Genomic DNA, 21,336 nt, shown 5'->3' on the forward strand with positions numbered 1-21,336 from the left:
GAAACTTGAACATGCAGCAGTTCATGTAACGTGTCCAAACTAAACATGCCGTTATCACTTCACAGATCCGAAAATACACGGACAAGATGGAAACTTCAGCATCAATCTTCCTAAAGGAGGAGGCATTGATGTATCTGCACCAACACTGGACTTTGATGCAAATGGACTGAAAATGCACAGAGATGTCAAAGCACCAAATGTGCAAATGAAGGGAACAGAAGGCAGCATCAAGGGTCCAACAATTACGATGCCACACATAACGGGACCTGATGTGTCTGCTAAAGGTGTAGATGTCAAGCTGCCAAAGGTAAAAGGTAGTTTTGATGTGTCTGGATCTAAACAGGAAGGAAATATTCAAATTCCTACCATTGATGCAGGTTTGAAAGGGGCTGATGTCAACATTGAAGGTTCTGATGGAAGATTTAAAATGCCAAAATTCAAGCTACCAAAGTTTGGCATTTCTGGTCCTCAAATTCATGGACCAGATGCAAATTTGGATATTGATATCCCCAAAGGTGATGTTAATATTTCAGCTCCTAAAATGGACATGAATGTTAAAGGCCCAAACTTGCAAGGGGGTTTTTCTGTACCTGATGTAGACATGGAGGGACCAGATTGGAATATCAAAGGCCCAACATTAAACATGCCAAATATTTCAGGGCCCAAAATATCTGGATCAGATGTTAATCTCGAATTTAAGAAATCAAGCGGAAAAGGAGGATTGGGTGTATCTGGACCAAAATTTGAAGGTAATGTTCAAGTGCCAGGTGTCGCTTTAGATGTTGAAGCACCTGATGTAAATCTTCAGGGTCCAGAAGGTAAATTCAAATTGCCCAAAGTAAAAATGCCATCATTTGGTTTTTCAGGTCCTAAAGTCCATGGATCTGATGTAGATGTAGATGTCAGTCTTCCCAAAGGAGATCTGAATGTATCTGTTCCTAAAGTGAACGTTGATGTCACGGGCCCAAAATTGCAGGGAGATGTCAAAGGGCCAAAACTGGAAGGAGAGATGTCCCTACCTGGTGTAGACATGCAAGGACCAGATTGGAAAATTAAAGGGCCCAACATAAAAATGCCACATATTTCGGGACCCAAAATATCGGCTCCAGACCTTAACTTGGATGTAAAAATGCCAACGTTTAAAGGAGGAGTTGATGTGTCAGGACCGAAAGTAGAGGGTGATGTGAAAGTTTCGGATGTTGATTTGGATGTTGAAGCGCCTGATGTAGATCTCCAGGGACCAGATGGTAAATTTAAATTTCCTAAAATGAAAATGCCAAAGTTTGGTTTCTCAGGACCAAAGCTTCATGGACCTGATGTAGATTTTGATGTCAATCTTCCCAAAGGTGATATTAATGTTCCTGCTCCTAAAGTGGACATTGATGTTAAGGGCCCAAAATTGCAGGGAGATGTCAAAGGGCCAAAACTGGCAGGAGATATGTCCCTACCTGATGTAGACATGCAAGGACCAGATTGGAAAATTAAAGGGCCCAACATAAAAATGCCACATATTTCAGGACCCAAAATATCGGCTCCGGACCTTAACTTGGACGTAAAAATGCCAAAGTTTAAAGGAGGAGTTGATGTGTCAGGACCGAAAGTAGAGGGTGATGTGAAAGTGTTGGATGTTGAAGCGCCTGATGTAGATCTCCAGGGGCCAGATGGTAAATTTAAATTTCCTAAAATGAAAATGCCAAAGTTTGGTTTCTCAGGACCAAAGCTTCATGGACCTGATGTAGATTTTGATGTCAATCTTCCCAAAGGTGATATTAATGTTTCTGCTCCTAAAGTGGACATTGATGTTAAGGGCCCAAAATTGCAGGGAGATGTCAAAGGGCCAAAACTGGAAGGAGATATGTCCCTACCTGATGTAGACATGCAAGGACCAGATTGGAAAATTAAAGGGCCCAACATAAAAATGCCACATATTTCGGGACCCAAAATATCGGCTCCGGACCTTAACTTGGACATAAAGATGCCAAAGTTTAAAGGAGGGGTTGATGTGTCAGGACCGAAAGTAGAGGGTGATTTGGAAGTTCCAGATGTTGATTTGGATGTTGAAGTGCCCGATGTAGATCTTCATGGACCAGATTCTAAATTTAAAATGCCGAAAATGAAAATGCCAAAGTTTGGTTTCTCAGGACCAAAGCTTCACGGACCTGATGTAGATTTTGATGTCAATCTTCCCAAAGGTGATGTTAACGTTTCTGCTCCTAAAGTGGACATTGATGTTAAGGGTCCAAAATTGCAGGGAGATGTCAAAGGGCCAAAACTGGAAGGAGAGATGTCTCTACCTGATGTAGACATGCAAGGACCAGATTGGAAAATTAAAGGGCCCAACATAAAAATGCCACATATTTCGGGACCCAAAATATCGGCTCCAGACCTTAACTTGGATGTAAAAATGCCAACGTTTAAAGGAGGAGTTGATGTGTCAGGACCGAAAGTAGAGGGTGATGTGAAAGTTTCGGATGTTGATTTGGATGTTGAAGCGCCTGATGTAGATCTCCAGGGACCAGATGGTAAATTTAAATTTCCTAAAATGAAAATGCCAAAGTTTGGTTTCTCAGGACCAAAGCTTCATGGACCTGATGTAGATTTTGATGTCAATCTTCCCAAAGGTGATATTAATGTTTCTGCTCCTAAAGTGGACATTGATGTTAAGGGCCCAAAATTGCAGGGAGATGTCAAAGGGCCAAAACTGGCAGGAGATATGTCCCCACCTGATGTAGACATGCAAGGACCAGATTGGAAAATTAAAGGGCCCAACATAAAAATGCCACATATTTCAGGACCCAAAATATCGGCTCCGGACCTTAACTTGGACGTAAAAATGACAAAGTTTAAAGGAGGAGTTGATGTGTCAGGACCGAAAGTAGAGGGTGATGTGAAAGTGTTGGATGTTGAAGCGCCTGATGTAGATCTCCAGGGGCCAGATGGTAAATTTAAATTTCCTAAAATGAAAATGCCAAAGTTTGGTTTCTCAGGACCAAAGCTTCATGGACCTGATGTAGATTTTGATGTCAATCTTCCCAAAGGTGATATTAATGTTTCTGCTCCTAAAGTGGACATTGATGTTAAGGGCCCAAAATTGCAGGGAGATGTCAAAGGGCCAAAACTGGAAGGAGATATGTCCCTACCTGATGTAGACATGCAAGGACCAGATTGGAAAATTAAAGGGCCCAACATAAAAATGCCACATATTTCGGGACCCAAAATATCGGCTCCGGACCTTAACTTGGACATAAAGATGCCAAAGTTTAAAGGAGGGGTTGATGTGTCAGGACCGAAAGTAGAGGGTGATGTGAAAGTTCCAGATGTTGATTTGGATGTTGAAGTGCCCGATGTAGATCTTCATGGACCAGATTCTAAATTTAAAATGCCGAAAATGAAAATGCCAAAGTTTGGTTTCTCAGGACCAAAGCTTCACGGACCTGATGTAGATTTTGATGTCAATCTTCCCAAAGGTGATGTTAACGTTTCTGCTCCTAAAGTGGACATTGATGTTAAGGGTCCAAAATTGCAGGGAGATGTCAAAGGGCCAAAACTGGAAGGAGAGATGTCTCTACCTGATGTAGACATGCAAGGACCAGATTGGAAAATTAAAGGGCCCAACATAAAAATGCCACATATTTCGGGACCCAAAATATCGGCTCCGGACCTTAACTTGGACGTAAAAATGCCTAAGTTTAAAGGAGGAGTTGATGTGTCAGGACCGAAAGTAGAGGGTGATGTGAAAGTTCCGGATGTTGATTTGGATGTTGAAGCGCCTGATGTAGATCTCCAGGGACCAGATGGTAAATTTAAATTTCCTAAAATGAAAATGCCAAAGTTTGGTTTCTCAGGACCAAAGCTTCATGGACCTGATGTAGATTTTGATGTCAATCTTCCCAAAGGTGATATTAATGTTTCTGCTCCTAAAGTGGACATTGATGTTGAGGGCCCAAAATTGCAGGGAGATGTCAAAGGGCCAAAACTGGGAGGAGATATGTCCCTACCTGATGTAGACATGCAAGGACCAGATTGGAAAATTAAAGGGCCCAACATAAAAATGCCACATATTTCGGGACCCAATATATCGGCTTCGGACCTTAACTTGGACATAAAGATGCCAAAGTTTAAAGGAGGGGTTGATGTGTCAGGACCGAAAGTAGAGGGTGATGTGAAAGTTCCAGATGTTGATTTGGATGTTGAAGTGCCCGATGTAGATCTTCATGGACCAGATGCTAAATTTAAAATGCCTAAAATGAAAATGCCAAAGTTTGGTTTCTCAGGACCAAAGCTTCACGGACCTGATCTAGATTTTGATGTCAATCTTCCCAAAGGTGATGTTAACGTTTCTGCTCCTAAAGTGGACATTGATGTTAAGGGTCCAAAATTGCAGGGAGATGTCAAAGGGCCAAAACTGGAAGGAGAGATGTCTCTACCTGATGTAGACATGCAAGGACCAGATTGGAAAATTAAAGGGCCCAACATAAAAATACCACATATTTCGGGACCCAAAATATCGGCTCCGGATCTTAACTTGGACGTTAAAATGCCAAAGTTTAAAGGAGGAGTTGATGTGTCAGGACCGAAAGTAGAGGGTGATGTGAAAGTTCCGGATGTTGATTTGGATGTTGAATCGCCTGATGTAGATCTCCAGGGACCAGATGGTAAATTTAAATTTCCTAAAATGAAAATGCCAAAGTTTGGTTTCTCAGGACCAAAGCTTCATGGACCTGATGTAGATTTTGATGTCAATCTTCCCAAAGGTGATGTTAACGTTTCTGCTCCTAAAGTGGACATTGATGTTAAGGGTCCAAAATTGCAGGGAGATGTCAAAGGGCCAAAACTGGAAGGAGAGATGTCCCTACCTGATGTAGACATGCAAGGACCAGATTGGAAAATTAAAGGGCCCAACATAAAAATGCCACATATTTCGGGACCCAAAATATCGGCTCCGGATATTAACTTGGACGTAAAAATGCCAAAGTTTAAAGGAGGAGTTGATGTGTCAGGACCGAAAGTAGAGGGTGATGTGAAAGTTCCGGATGTTGATTTGGATGTTGAAGCACCTGATGTAGATCTCCAGGGACCAGATGGTAAATTTAAATTTCCTAAAATGAAAATGCCAAAGTTTGGTTTCTCAGGACCAAAGCTTCATGGACCTGATGTAGATTTTGATGTCAATCTTCCCAAAGGTGATATTAATGTTTCTGCTCCTAAAGTGGACATTGATGTTAAGGGCCCAAAATTGCAGGGAGATGTCAAAGGGCCAAAACTGGAAGGAGATATGTCCCTACCTGATGTAGACATGCAAGGACCAGATTGGAAAATTAAAGGGCCCAACATAAAAATGCCACATATTTCGGGACCCAAAATATCGGCTCCGGATCTTAACTTGGACGTAAAAATGCCAAAGTTTAAAGGAGGAGTTGATGTGTCAGGACCGAAAGTAGAGGGTGATGTGAAAGTTCCGGATGTTGATTTGGATGTTGAAGCGCCTGATGTAGATCTCCAGGGACCAGATGGTAAATTTAAATTTCCTAAAATGAAAATGCCAAAGTTTGGTTTCTCAGGACCAAAGCTTCATGGACCTGATGTAGATTTTGATGTCAATCTTCCCAAAGGTGATGTTAACGTTTCTGCTCCTAAAGTGGACATTGATGTTAAGGGTCCAAAATTGCAGGGAGATGTCAAAGGGCCAAAACTGGAAGGAGAGATGTCCCTACCTGATGTAGACAAGCAAGGACCAGATTGGAAAATTAAAGGGCCCAACATAAAAATGCCACATATTTCGGGACCCAAAATATCGGCTCCGGATATTAACTTGGACGTAAAAATGCCAAAGTTTAAAGGAGGAGTTGATGTGTCAGGACCGAAAGTAGAGGGTGATGTGAAAGTTCCGGATGTTGATTTGGATGTTGAAGCACCTGATGTAGATCTCCAGGGACCAGATGGTAAATTTAAATTTCCTAAAATGAAAATGCCAAAGTTTGGTTTCTCAGGACCAAAGCTTCATGGACCTGATGTAGATTTTGATGTCAATCTTCCCAAAGGTGATATTAATGTTTCTGCTCCTAAAGTGGACATTGATGTTAAGGGCCCAAAATTGCAGGGAGATGTCAAAGGGCCAAAACTGGAAGGAGATATGTCCCTACCTGATGTAGACATGCAAGGACCAGATTGGAAAATTAAAGGGCCCAACATAAAAATGCCACATATTTCGGGACCCAAAATATCGGCTCCGGATCTTAACTTGGACGTAAAAATGCCAAAGTTTAAAGGAGGAGTTGATGTGTCAGGACCGAAAGTAGAGGGTGATGTGAAAGTTCCGGATGTTGATTTGGATGTTGAAGCGCCTGATGTAGATCTCCAGGGACCAGATGGTAAATTTAAATTTCCTAAAATGAAAATGCCAAAGTTTGGTTTCTCAGGACCAAAGCTTCATGGACCTGATGTAGATTTTGATGTCAATCTTCCCAAAGGTGATGTTAACGTTCCTGCTCCTAAAGTGGACATTGATGTTAAGGGTCCAAAATTGCAGGGAGATGTCAAAGGGCCAAAACTGGAAGGAGAGATGTCCCTACCTGATGTAGACATGCAAGGACCAGATTGGAAAATTAAAGGTCCCAACATAAAAATGCCACATATTTCGGGACCCAAAATATCGGCTCCGGATCTTAACTTGGATGTAAAAATGCCAAAGTTTAAAGGAGGAGTTGATGTGTCAGGACCGAAAGTAGAGGGTGATGTGAAAGTTCCGGATGTTGATTTGGATGTTGAAGCACCTGATGTAGATCTCCAGGGACCAGATGGTAAATTTAAATTTCCTAAAATGAAAATGCCAAAGTTTGGTTTCTCAGGACCAAAGCTTCATGGACCTGATGTAGATTTTGATGTCAATCTTCCCAAAGGTGATATTAATGTTTCTGCTCCTAAAGTGGACATTGATGTTAAGGGCCCAAAATTGCAGGGAGATGTCAAAGGGCCAAAACTGGAAGGAGATATGTCCCTACCTGATGTAGACATGCAAGGACCAGATTGGAAAATTAAAGGGCCCAACATAAAAATGCCACATATTTCGGGACCCAAAATATCGGCTCCGGACCTTAACTTGGACGTAAAAATGCCAAAGTTTAAAGGAGGAGTTGATGTGTCAGGACCGAAAGTAGAGGGGGATGTGAAAGTTCCAGATGTTGATTTGGATGTTGAAGTGCCCGATGTAGATCTTCATGGACCAGATGCTAAATTTAAAATGCCTAAAATGAAAATGCCAAAGTTTGGTTTCTCAGGACCAAAGCTTCATGGACCTGATGTAGATTTTGATGTCAATCTTCCCAAAGGTGATATTAATGTTTCTGCTCCTAAAGTGGACATTGATGTTAAGGGCCCAAAATTGCAGGGAGATGTCAAATTGCCAAAACTGGAAGGAGATATGTCTCTACCTGATGTAGACATGCAAGGACCAGATTGGAAAATTAAAGGCCCCAACATAAAAATGCCACATATTTCGGGACCCAAAATATCGGCTCCAGACCTTAACTTGGACATAAAGATGCCAAAGTTTAAAGGAGGGGTTGATGTGTCAGGACCCAAACTAGAGGGAGATGTTAAAGTTCCAGATGTTGATCTGGATGTTGAAGCTCCTGATGTAGACCTCCATGGACCAGATGCTAAATTTAAATTTCCGAAAATGAAAATGCCAAAGTTTGGTTTCTCAGGACCTAAGCTTCACGGACCCGATGTAGATGTAGATCTCCCTAAAGGTGATATCGACATTTCTGTACCAAAAGTAGATGTTGATATCAAAGCTCCAAAACTTCATGGGGGTGTTGATGTGCCACATGTAGATATTCATGGTCCTGAAGGGAAAATTACAGGCCCAAAAGTGAGTGTGCCATCAATTGACGTGCAATTGCCAAAGATATCTGGCCCAGATTGTGACCTAGATGTTAAGCTGCCGAAGGTGAAGGGTAGCATTGATGTGACTGGTCCAAAATTAGAGGGTGACATTAAAGGACCCCATGTTGATGTTGATGCTAAAGCTCCAAATTTGAACATTGAGGGGTCTGATTCTAAATTTAAATTCCCCAAATTTAAAATGCCAAAGTTTGGTTTTTCATCCCCAAAATTCCATGGACCAGATGTGGATTTTGACGTAAGTCTTCCAAAAGGTGACATCGATGTTAAAAGTCCAAAGTTAAAGGGTGGTATTGATGTATCTGTGCCCAAAGTAGAAGGGGAAATGAATGTTCCTGATGTTGATGTGAGTTTGAATTCACCTGATGTGGACATTGAGGGAAAAGATGCTAAATTTAAGCTCCCCAAAATGAAAATGCCTAGCTTTGGAATATCAGGACCTAAATTTCATGGACCAGATGTAGATTTGGATCTTAGTCTTCCAAAAGGCGACTTAGATGTTTCTGTACCAAAAGTAGACATTGATGTAAAAGGCCCCAAGTTTGAAGGAGACATGAATGCACCAGATATAGATGTTGAAGGTCAACATGGCAAAATAAAAATTCCGAAATTTAAGATCCCATCAATTTCAGGACCACATATTTCTGGTCCTGATTTTGGCCTGGATTTAAAGATGCCCAAGTTAAAAGGAGACATTGATGCATCTTTGCCAAAAGTAGAGGGTGATGTTAAGGTTTCAGATGTTGATGTAAATATCAAAGGTCCCGATATGAACATAGAAGGAGCTGATGCTAAATTTAAACTGCCTAAAATGAAAATGCCTGACCTCAGTTTTTCAGGCCCCAAAATCCATGCACCAGATGTTGACATGAATCTCAGTCTTCCAAAAGGTGAAGTTTCTTTCAAAGGGCCAAAAGGGCATGGTGATGTGTCTCTTCCAGACATAGACATTGAGGGACCGGAGGGGAAAGTAAAAGGTCCAAAGATCAAGTTGCCTTCAATATCAGGATCAAATATATCTGCACCTGACCTCAATTTAGATTTGAAAATGCCAAAATTTAAGGGTGGAATTGATGTATCTGGACCAAAAGTAGAGGGTGATATAAATGTTCCAGATTTTGATGTGGACATTGAGGCACCTGATGTCAACATTGAAGGCCCAGAGGGGAAAATTAAATTGCCAAAAATGAAAAATCCAAAGATTGGATTTGCAGGTCCTAATATAGATGTAGATCTAAATATCCCAAAAGCTGATGTTAGCATTTCTTCCCCTAAACTAGATACGGACATAAAAGGGCCAAAATTAGAAGCTGATCTATCTGGACCTGATGTAGATATTGATGGATCTGACTCAAAATTCAAAATGCCTAGATTTAAACTCCCAAAATTTGGATTTTCAGGTCCTAAAGTTCATGGTCCCACTGTAGATATTGATGCTAATATTCCAAAACCTGACATTGATTTACCTTCTCCAAAAATAAAAGGAGAAGTTAAAGGACCACGTGCAGGAATTGATGTGAGTGCACCGGATGTCAATATTGAAGGGCCAGAAATGAAAATAAAAAAGCCTAAATTCAAAATGCCAAAGTTTGGATTTTCTGGACCGAAGATTCAGGGTCCTGATATAGATGCAAATGTTGATGTGAATCTCCCAACAGCTGATGTTGATATATCTTCTCCAAAATTGAAAGGAGATATCAAAGAATCTGCTGGTGGACTGGATATTCAGACACCAGATGTCAACATTGAAGGTCCAGATGCTAAGCTGAAAATGCCCAAAATGAAAATGCCAAAGATTGGATTTTCAGGTCCTAAGCTTCACGGACCTGATGTAGACTTAGATCTCAGTCTCCCAAAGGGTGAAATTAGTGCATCTGCACCGAATTTAGATATAGATGTTAAAGCACCAAAAATTCATGGTGACCTGGATGTTCCAGGAGTGGATATTGAAGGACCAGAAGGGAAAATCAAAGGTCCAAAAATATCCATGCCTTCAATTTCATTGCCCAAAATATCTGGCCCAGACCTTGATTTTGATGTGAAAATGCCAAAATTGAAAGGAGGAGTTGATGTATCAGGACCAAAAATTGAAGGGGGTGTGAAAGTACCAGATGTGGATGTGAATGTTGATGGTCCTGATATTAATCTTGAGGGACCAGAGAGTAAACTCAAATTTCCAAAAATGCCCAAATTTGGTTTTTCAGGACCAAATATTCATGGGCCTGATGTAGATTTTGATATTGCTGCACCAAAATTAGATATTAATGTGAAAGGGCCAAAAATGGAAGGACATGTGGATGTACCTCATTTGGATATAGAAGGACCTGAAGGGAAAATAAAAGGCCCAAACATGAAACTACCTTCAATGTCGGGACCCAAAGTATCAGCTCCAGACCTTGACATGAACATAAAGATGCCAAAGTTTAAAGGAGGGGTTGATGTGTCGGGACCAAAATTAGAGGGAGATGTGCATGTGCCAGATGTTGATTTGGATGTGGAAGCGCCTGATGTAGATCTCCATGGACCTGATGCTAAATTTAAATTTCCTAAAATGAAAATGCCGAAGTTCGGTTTCTCCGGACCGAAGCTACATGGGCCTGATGTAGATTTTGATCTCAGTTTTCCAAAAGCTGACGTTGACATTGCTGCACCAAAAGTAGATCTTGATGTTAAAGGGCCAAAAATAGCAGGAGATATTGAAGCACCAAATCTAAATATTGAGGGTTCAGGAGGAAAAATGAAAAGCCCCAAATTCAAAATGCCTTCATTTTCAGGACCAAAAATATCAGGTCCAGACCTTAACGTAGACATAAAATCACCAAAGTTTAAGGGTGGAGTTGATATGTCAGGACCAATGCTTGAAGGTGACATCAATATTCCCAATGTTGATTTGGATGTTGAAGCGCCTGATGTAGATCTCCATGGACCAGATGCTAAATTCAAATTTCCTAAAATGAAAATGCCAAAGTTCGGATTCTCAGGACCTAAGCTCCATGGACCTGATGTCGACTTGGATCTTAGTCTTCCAAAAGCTGACTTTGATATTGCTGCACCAAAAGTGGACATTGATGTTAAAGGACCCAAATTACATGGAGATATGTCTCTACCTGATGTAGACATTGATGGACCAGAAGGAAAAATTAAAGGTCCAAAAATAAAAATGCCAGATATTACAGGCCCCCAAATCTCTGCTCCAGACCTTAACTTGGACATGAAGATGCCAAAGTTTAAAGGAGGGGTTGATGTGTCAGGACCAAAACTAGGGGGAGATGTGCATGTGCCAGATGTTGATTTGGATGTGGAAGCGCCTGATGTAGATCTCCATGGACCAGATGCTAAATTTAAATTTCCTAAAATGAAAATGCCAAAGTTTGGATTCTCAGGACCTAAGCTTCATGGGCCTGATGTAGATTTAGACCTCAGTCTACCAAAACGTGACATTGATATTGCTGCACCTAAAGTAGATGTTGATGTTAAAGGGCCCAAAATCGAGGGAGATATTGAAGGACCACATATAAATGTTGAAGGTTCAGGGGGAAAAATAAAAAGCCCAAAATTCAAAATGCCCTCATTTTCAGGGCCTAAAATATCAGGTCCTGACCTAAATTTGGATGTAAAAATGCCAAAGTTAAAGGGTGGAGTTGATGTATCTGGACCAAAGGTTGAAGGTGACATCAATGTTCCTGACGTTGATTTGGATGTTGAAGTGCCTGATGTAGATCTACATGGGCCAGATGCAAAATTTAAATTTCCTAAAATGAAAATGCCAAAGTTTGGTTTCTCAGGACCAAAGCTTCATGGACCTGATCTAGATTTAGATGTCAATCTTCCCAAAGGTGATCTTAATGTTTCCGCTCCTAAGATGGACATTGATGTTAAAGGCCCAAAATTGCAAGGAGATGCATCTCTTCCTGATGTGGACATTGAAGGACCAGATTGGAAAATTAAAGGTCCCAACATAAAAATGCCACATATTTCAGGACCCAAAATATCAGCTCCAGACCTTAACTTGGATGTAAAGATGCCAAAGTTTAAAGGAGGGGTTGATGTGTCAGGACCAAAACTAGAGGGAGATGTGCATGTGCCAGATGTTGATTTGGATGTTGAACCACCTGATTTAGATCTTCATGGACCAGATGCTAAATTTAAAATGCCTAAAATGAAAATGCCAAAGTTTGGTTTCTCAGGACCAAAGCTTCATGGACCTGATCTAGATTTAGATGTCAATCTTCCCAAAGGTGATCTTAATGTTTCCGCTACTAAGATGGACATTGATGTTAAAGGCCCAAAATTGCAAGGAGATGCATCTCTTCCTGATGTGGACATTGAAGGACCAGATTGGAAAATTAAAGGTCCCAACATAAAAATGCCACATATTTCAGGACCCAAAATATCAGCTCCAGACTTTAACATGGATGTAAAGATGCCAAAGTTTAAAGGAGGGGTTGATGTGTCAGGCCCAAAACTAGAGGGAGATGTGCATGTGCCAGATGTTGATTTTGATGCTGAAGCTCCTGATGTAGATCTTCATGGGCCAGATGCTAAATTTAAATTTCCTAAAATGAAAATGCCAAAGTTTGGTTTCTCAGGACCAAAGCTTCATGGACCTGATCTAGATTTAGATGTCAATCTTCCCAAAGGTGATCTTAATGTTTCCGCTCCTAAGATGGACATTGATGTTAAAGGCCCAAAATTGCAAGGAGATGCATCTCTTCCTGATGTGGACATTGAAGGACCAGATTGGAAAATTAAAGGTCCCAACATAAAAATGCCACATATTTCAGGACCCAAAATATCAGCTCCAGACTTTGACATGGATGTAAAGATGCCAAGGTTTAAAGGAGGGGTTGATGTGTCAGGCCCAAAACTAGAGGGAGATGTGCATGTGCCAGATGTTGATTTTGATGCTGAAGCTCCTGATGTAGATCTTCATGGGCCAGATGCTAAATTTAAATTTCCTAAAATGAAAATGCCAAAGTTTGGTTTCTCAGGACCAAAGCTTCATGGACCTGATCTAGATTTAGATGTCAATCTTCCCAAAGGTGATCTTAATGTTTCTGCTCCTAAGATGGACATTGATGTTAAAGGCCCAAAATTGCAAGGAGATGCATCTCTTCCTGATGTGGACATTGAAGGACCAGATTGGAAAATTAAAGGTCCCAACATAAAAATGCCACATATTTCAGGACCCAAAATATCAGCACCAGACTTTAACATGGATGTAAAGATGCCAAAGTTTAAAGGAGGGGTTGATGTGTCAGGACCAAAACTAGAGGGAGATGTGCATGTGCCAGATGTTGATTTGGATGTTGAAGCACCTGATTTAGATCTTCATGGACCAGATGCTAAATTTAAAATGCCTAAAATGAAAATGCCAAAGTTTGGTTTCTCAGGACCAAAGCTTCATGGACCTGATCTAGATTTAGATGTCAATCTTCCCAAAGGTGATCTTAATGTTTCCGCTCCTAAGATGGATATTGATGTTAAAGGCCCAAAATTGCATGGAGATGTATCTCTTCCTGATGTGGACATTGAAGGACCAGATTGGAAAATTAAAGGTCCCAACATAAAAACGCCACATATTTCAGGACCCAAAATATCAGCTCCAGACTTTAACATGGTTGTAAAGATGCCAAAGTTTAAAGGAGGGGTTGATGTGTCAGGCCCAAAACTAGAGGGAGATATGCATGTGCCAGATGTTGATTTTGATGCTGAAGCTCCTGATGTAGATCTTCATGGGCCAGATGCAAAATTTAAATTTCCTAAAATGAAAATGCCAAAGTTTGGTTTCTCAGGACCAAAGCTTCATGGACCTGATCTAGATTTAGATGTCAATCTTCCCAAAGGTGATCTTAATGTTTCCGCTCCTAAGATGGACATTGATGTTAAAGGCCCAAAATTGCAAGGAGATGCATCTCTTCCTGATGTGGACATTGAAGGACCAGATTGGAAAATTAAAGGTCCCAACATAAAAATGCCACATATTTCAGGACCCAAAATATCAGCTCCAGACCTGAACATGGACATAAAGATGCCGAAGTTCAAAGGAGGGGTTGATGTGTCAGGACCCAAACTAGAGGGAGATGTGCATGTGCCAGATGTTGATTTGGATGTTGAAGTGCCCGATGTAGATCTTCATGGACCAGATGCTAAATTTAAAATGCCTAAAATGAAAATGCCAAAGTTTGGTTTCTCAGGACCAAAGCTTCACGGACCTGATCTAGATTTAGATGTCAATCTTCCCAAAGGTGATCTCAATGTTTCTGCTCCAAAAGTGGACATTGATGTTAAAGGCCCAAAATTGCAGGGAGATGCATCTCTTCCTGATGTAGACATGGAAGGTCCAGCCTGGAAAATTAAGGGTCCCAACATAAAAATGCCACATATTTCAGGACCCAAAATATCAGCTCCAGACCTTAACTTAGATGTAAAGATGCCAAATTTTAAAGGAGGGGTTGATGTGTCAGGCCCAAAACTAGAGGGAGATGTGCATGTACCAGATGTTGATATGGATGTTGAAGTGCCTGATGTAGATCTCCATGGACCAGATGCTAAATTTAAATTTCCTAAAATGAAAATGCCAAAGTTTGGATTCTCCGGACCTAAAGTTCATGGGCCTGATGTAGATTTGGATCTCAGTCTCCCTAAAGGTGACATTGATATGGATGCACCTAAGATAGATATCGATCTCAAAGGGCCAAAATTGCAGGGTGATGTTGATATTAATGCTCCTTCGGTCGATGTTGAAGGTCCTGAAGGCCACCTTAAAATGCCCAAAGTAAAATTACCAAAGTTCGAGGTAAATCTTCCAAAAATTAAAGGCCCAGATATAAACCTTGATGTAGGTTCTCCAAAAGCTGACATCGATATATCTGGACCAAAAATTAAAGGTGACATGAGAGCTCCTGACATAAATATTGATGCACCAGATATATCATTAAAAGGACCGGATGTGAAAGCTAAAGGTTCTAAGTTCAAACTTCCAAAGTTTGGTCTGTCTGGTAAAAAACCTTCCTTAACTGATATTGACATGGATCTAAAATCTCCTGATTTTGATGCAGATGTAAGTCTCCCAGAAATGAATGTCTCTGGCACAGCAGGGGAACATTTTGATGTAGAGTCCCCAAATTTATCGGCTGAAGGGCCTGATTTTAAGCTTAAAAAATCTAAGTTCAAGATGCCGAAAGTTGGATTTACTGGCCCCAAAGTCAAAGGATCAACCTTAGATGTAGATATGAGCTTGCCAAAAGGGGATGTTGACATTGGATTTCCAACAATTGAAGGAGACATTAAAATCCCAAAAGCTGATTTATCTTGTCCAAAAATTAAAGGGGAATTTGAAGGTCCAGATATTGCAGTGAACACTTCGTTACCAGACATTAATGTTGAAGGTCCTGATTATAAATTGAAAAAGCCCAAGTTTAAAATGCCGAAGTTTGGATTTTCAGGCCCCAAAGTTCAAGGCCCAGACATCGATGTTGATCTTAGTCCTCCAAAAGTTGATCTCAATGCACCCAAATTAGATATTGATCTTCGAGGGCCAGAATTTGAAGGGGAATTTTCAGGACTCAATGTAGACATAGAGGGCCCAGAAGGAAAAGTTAAGGGTCCAAAGTTAAAGAAGCCTACCTTGGGATTCTCAGGACCCAAAGTATCTGGCCCTAACCTTGACATGGATGTCAAAATGCCAAAGATAAAGGGAGGTGTTAATGTGTCAGGACCAGCATTAGGTGACATTAATGTTCCAGGTGTTGATTTGGATGTTGGTACTGCTGATATTGATGTGGAAGGACTGGATGCTAAGTTTAAACTTCCTACTGTCAAACTTCCCAAATTTGGGCTTTCAGGGCCCAAATTGGATGCTCCAGATGTAGACATTAGTCTTCCAAAAGGTGAGATTGATGCATCTCTACCTAAAGTAGATATTGGAGTTAAAGGGCCAGGCTTTCATGGGGACATTGCAGGTCCACATATGGATATTGGGGGACCAGAAGGAAAAATCAAAGGTCCCAAGATATCTGGACCAGATGTTGATTTGAGTCTTAAAATGCCAAAGATGAAGGGGGGCATGGCCATATCTGCACCAAAAATAGAAGGTGACATTAAGGCTCCTAATATGGACATTGATGTCAATGCACCTGACATGAACATTCAAGGCACAGATTCCAAATTCCACCTGCCCAAAATGAAAATGCCCAAGTTTGGCTTTTCAGGACCTCAAATACATGGACCAGATGTAGGTGTTGACCTAAACTTACCAGAAGGTGGCATTGATGTTTCTGCACCTTCGCTAGACCTTAATGTTAAAGGAGCAAAAGTTAAAGGAGACATTGATGCACCCAGTGTAGACATTGAGGGACCGGAAGGAAAAATAAAAGGTCCAAAAGTTAAAATGCCTACAATAGATATTTCGGGACCCAAGATCTCTGGACCAGATATTGATATGGGTCTTAAAATGCCAAAGATAAAGGGGGGTATGGACATATCTGGACCAAAAGTAGAAGGTGATCTTAAGTCTCCAAATATGGGTATTGATGTCCATGCACCTAACATAAGCATTGAAGGACCAGATTCAAAATTCCATCTACCCAAAATGAAAATGCCCAAGTTTGGTTTCTCAGGTCCAAAATTAGAAGGACCAGATGTGGATGTGGATGTTAACATTCCAAAAACTGACATTGATATTTCCTCACCAAAACTGGATGTTGACATTAAAGGGCCAAAACTGGAAGGAGATGTTTCCATACCTGGTGTTGATATTGAAGGACCAGATGCAACATTTAAAATGCCCAAAATTAAAAAGCCTAAATTTGGTTTTTCAGGTCCTAAAGTTCATGGTCCAAATGTAGATGTGGACCTCAGTCTTCCAAAAGGTGACATAGACATTGACGTTAAAGGTCCAAAAGTGAAGGGTGATGTTGGTGCACCGCATTTGGATATAGAAGGCCCTGGAGGAAAAATCAAAGGCCCAAAGTTTCAAATGCCATCTTTCAATCTTTCAGGACCAAATATATCAGGCCCAGATCTTGATGTGGATGTTAAATTGCCAAAGGCAAAAGGTGGTGCCGATGTGTCTGGTCTGGAAATAAAAGGAGATGTCAGAGCACCAGACATTGGTGTGAATACCCATTCGCCAGATTTAACTATTGAAGGACCTGAAGTTAAATCCAAAAAGTCTAAATTTAAAATGCCAAAACTTGGGTTTTCAGGCTCCAAAGTTCAGGGCCCAACTGTGGATTTAGACTTCAGCCCTCCAAAAGGAGAATTTGACATGTCTACACCAGGAGCAGATTATGATGTTAAAATTCCAAAACTTCATGGGGATACACCCAAAGTGAACATTGAAGCACCCAAAGTGAACATTGAAGGAGGAGGAGGACAATTCAAAGGTCCAAAAGTAAGCATGCCTTCTGTAGCAATTTCAGGGCCCAAAATATCTGGTGAAAACCTTGATGTGAATCTTAAGATGCCAAAAGGTAAGGGAGGTATTGATATATCCGGTTCAAATATTGAAGGTGATTGGAATACAGGAACAAATATTAAATTTGATGCAAATGCCCCTGATGTTGATATTGAAGGTCCTGAAGGGAAGTTGAAAATGCCAAAAATCAAATTACCAAAGTTTGAAATAAACCTTCCACAAGTGAAACAACCAGAAGCAGGGGTAGGTGTTGGCTCACATGATATAGATGTATCTGGTCAAGTGAAAGGAGAAATTAAAACCCCAGAAGGTGGAATACATTTACATGGGCCTGATGTGAAGATTGAAGGGCCAGATGCAAAGCTTAAAATGCCAAAAATTAAAATTCCCAAATTTGATGTTAATCTGCCCAAAGTAAAAGGTCCTGAAGTTGATGTTGACCTCCAAAGTTCGGACTTTTCTGGACCATCATTTAAAGGTGATGTGGATATGCCAGATGTAAATGTCAGTATGGATTCCCCAGATTTTAACATTGAGGGTGCAGAAGGAAAGGTGAAAAAGGGCAAAATGAAAATGCCTAAGTTTGGATTTCATGGAAAAACAAGCAAGCCAAAATCAGATGTAGATCTTGACTTGCCAGAAGCTAAAGGAGAAGTAGAATTTTCATCCTCCAGAGTAAAATTCAAAGGACCTAAAGTCAAGGGTGGAGGTGATGGGTCATTGAGTAGTTTTGATGATGCACATTTATCGGTAAAATCGCCCACTTCAAAAAGTCCAGGTATTGGGATTTCCTCTAAGGGTTCCTATACCATCGGTGGATATGCATCTGGTGGTGCCGAGTGTGACCCCACACTACTAGGCGTACATTCCGGTAGCTCGGACCTCGCTGCAAGATCGAGCAATGGCCAAGATGATGCCGAAGGGAAAGGCAAAGGTAAAATAAAACTGCCAGGATTTTCGTTTGGAACTAAGAAAAAGGGCTCCGCAAACATCTCTGGAAGCAGCGAATTTGACGGAACGGTCGAGGGCGGTTCCTTCCATTTTGGCGCGCCGGAAGTCCGAATGTCCTCGTCAAATTCCGAGCACGACTCCGATTCGGGTGCGGCAGGTTCAGCAAAGCTGCACCTTCCAAAGATTGGCTTCAAGAAGCCAAAGGAATGAGCAGTGATTCCCCTGAAAATTTAGTAATAGCATAGGGTTACTTGCGCTCATCTGGTCTGGTTTGTCTACATTTGGAGAAACTGATAACCTAATAAATCACTTTGTACATACAGAAAAATCTATAAGTATCGGCATACCTGTTAAGTTATCGTAGTTTTTTTTCCTCTTAAACACCAATTCACGTACTCACAAATCTATGAATAAAATTTCGTTGTATTGTCCAAGCTATGAATTTGTTTTGTAATTGAATAATAGAAAATACTGCTAGGGTGATTAGTTCTAAGAATAAAATGTGGGAGCCTGAGTTATCCGAAGACAGAGCCCCTGTACAAATGGTCCACTTATTATTGGCTGTAGTTGGTAATGTAGTGTAGTTTTTAGAAAAGTAAGTTTGTACATTTATTACATGCTAAGATTTTCTTCGTGGATGATTAGTATTCGACTTGTTACATTTTATTATTCGCAAAACACATTAACATCACCTACTCGTACAATATATTGTAATGTTGTCTTTTTTGCTACGAATAACTTTTAATACAGCTGTTTCGCAGGTGTGTTTTGGCAGTTCTGTTGGATGAAAATAAAAACCCTTTTTAAAGCAGCTTTCAACTTGGGTCTCAGCAGATGCTAAATAAAATGTATCTTAACGCAAAGGGTTATTTTTACAAGGCCTTGACTACTGTTTCCCTCCAGCCCAAGGATATCTACTTTTTTAGTTCTGCCTTTTAAGAGACGAATGAGAACTCTCCACCTGTTGCAACATTACTCCCATGCAAAGCGGGTGGGGAAAGCAAGGGTGTATATAACACGTGAAACGTTGAGTGGATCCACCCGATAATACGAGGACCTTTTCAATGTAGTGGGTCACGCTGATGAAAGATTTGCCAAGTGCTTATTCCAAAGATGTCTTCATACTGTGATCTTTATTTTTTAAAGCAACATTGTGTTCTTCCTGGAAAACCTACACTTTGGCATACATTCTTAACTTTAGAATACTAAATATCGGTCCAAACAAATCCTTGCAATTTAAGGCTGTACACTTCACAATTTTAAGAGTAGTTTGTTGGTGTCCATAGATGTTGTGAAGGTGTCTGTAGACAGGATAAGTCTATTCTTGGTTCTCTCGGTAAAGTCACGTAGATAGAAAACAAACATCTAAATTAAAAGCAAAAAGAAACCCACGACGTTTCGATCGCAACACAAGCGGTCTTCTTCAGGTTTTTTTTGCTTTTAATTTAGATTTTTTGTTGTCTATCACGTGACTTTACCGAAATTACCAAAAATATGAATTCCTGCAGTCACGAAAGTTGTAAGTCTAAGGATAAGGCGAGTGGCACGTTTGATCGGTTTTTATTTCTAAATGTGATCGACAGAACAATGTTTTTTTTTCACTTTTAATATTAATAAAAAAAATGCTTATTACGTAAGCTCTTCACTGTTTGTGTAATGGGGATGCTTATTTGTTATTTCTTTTGTTTATATATATTTGCACTTTGTTTATTAAATTACTGCTTCTTGAGCTGCTTCGATGGTTGGACGTATATTTTTTTAAGTTCTTTCATATTCGCTTCATGGAACATTTTTAGTAACCAAATCACAATATAAGACATTGGGGTGTATGGTGTTTTGTAATAGAAACAAGTACTTTGCCTTGTTATATTTTTCTTAACTGAATAATGTAGTTTTAATCGACTTTTTTAATGTGACGTCCAATATTCCACCCAATTAAAGCAGTTTCAGTCGGTAAGGGGGTGTCTTTTATGAATGTCCAACGTGGCCTTAATGCTGGTGTTCAATGGTGGCTCTGTAATTAATTTTTTGTAAATATTCCTGCATCACTCATGTATTGGGGTCTTTACCATTAAAGAGAAGCATAATTACACTGCTGTATCGTCTGTTTGTTGACACTTGTTCACACATCTCGCGGTAGTTTAATTGAGAAATCCCTTTTATAGTTTTATGGGCCAAAGCTGACGTTGCTACAACCTTTTTATTTTTTTGACAAAAAAAATCACTTATTGGTACCACATGAGGTGGCAAAGTCTAGTAATGGTTTTTGTAATCCTCCACGTGTGTGGGACATATTCCGATATGATAACCTTTGCGGAGTGGCAGCTTAGTTGTAGTTACCATGACTTTTATACCCATACCATATGACAGGCGTCCGGAACGATGAAATGGGCATTATGACTGAAAAACTACCTAGACCAAAGCCAGTTAGGTCACGAACTGGTCTTAATTGGTGTAAATACATAATGAAAACACAGGATAATAAGGAATAACATAGTGAGGTAAGGAACTACTTGGATATTATAAACTTTGTTTACTTGGCAAAGTTTGTATAAAATCGTAAAAGTGAACTTTATTAAATTTAAAAAGTATTTTTTTATTATTTTAATCAATTATAACAAAGTTATTGGTAATAACTGTGTGCATGTTATGAAAGTTTACAATTTATAGAAGCAAAATATAAAAAAATATAAAAATTGACAAACTGAACAAAAATAATTATTTTTGCCTGTAATAGCTGGCCTGAACTAATAATCTTATCAGGTACATGAACAATACATTGAGGGTAAAGTTAGCACTTTAGATATCTTTACTGAACAGAAATAATACAGAACCACCAATACTTGCCTCACCTGCCAGTAAAGGATCATGAGCAGACAAGCTGCTAGAAACAGAAGGAAAACAGATGGCGCCAATCTCTTCCAGACTTAACTAAGTCACTGACATTGAAGAACAAGCGTGAATAAATGCAAGAATTTGTATGAAATACATGCCTTGGGGACAAACATCCATTTTGTAAGTTATGTATTGTCTTCATGAACAGCAGAGGTGTTGGAATG

The 21,336-nt window shown here is 40.1% G+C and overlaps 1 protein-coding gene across 4 annotated transcripts in view; it reads left to right on the top strand.

The window, feature by feature from the left end:
* Positions 1-20,369, top strand: part of LOC144943108 (neuroblast differentiation-associated protein AHNAK-like) — a 72,458-nt gene extending 52,089 nt beyond the window's left edge. For all 4 annotated transcript variants that reach the window (XM_078870292.1, XM_078870291.1, XM_078870293.1 and 1 more), the window contains exon 9: positions 66-20,369. In XM_078870292.1, the coding sequence (XP_078726418.1) occupies positions 66-18,487 (18,422 nt within the window). In that variant the 3' untranslated portion in view covers positions 18,488-20,369. The remainder of the gene's footprint in view (positions 1-65) is intronic.
* The last annotated feature ends 967 nt before the right edge of the window (positions 20,370-21,336 follow it).

This window comes from Lampetra fluviatilis, chromosome 30 (assembly GCF_964198595.1).
Source record: "Lampetra fluviatilis chromosome 30, kcLamFluv1.1, whole genome shotgun sequence".
Classification (NCBI taxonomy): Eukaryota; Metazoa; Chordata; class Hyperoartia; order Petromyzontiformes; family Petromyzontidae; genus Lampetra; species Lampetra fluviatilis.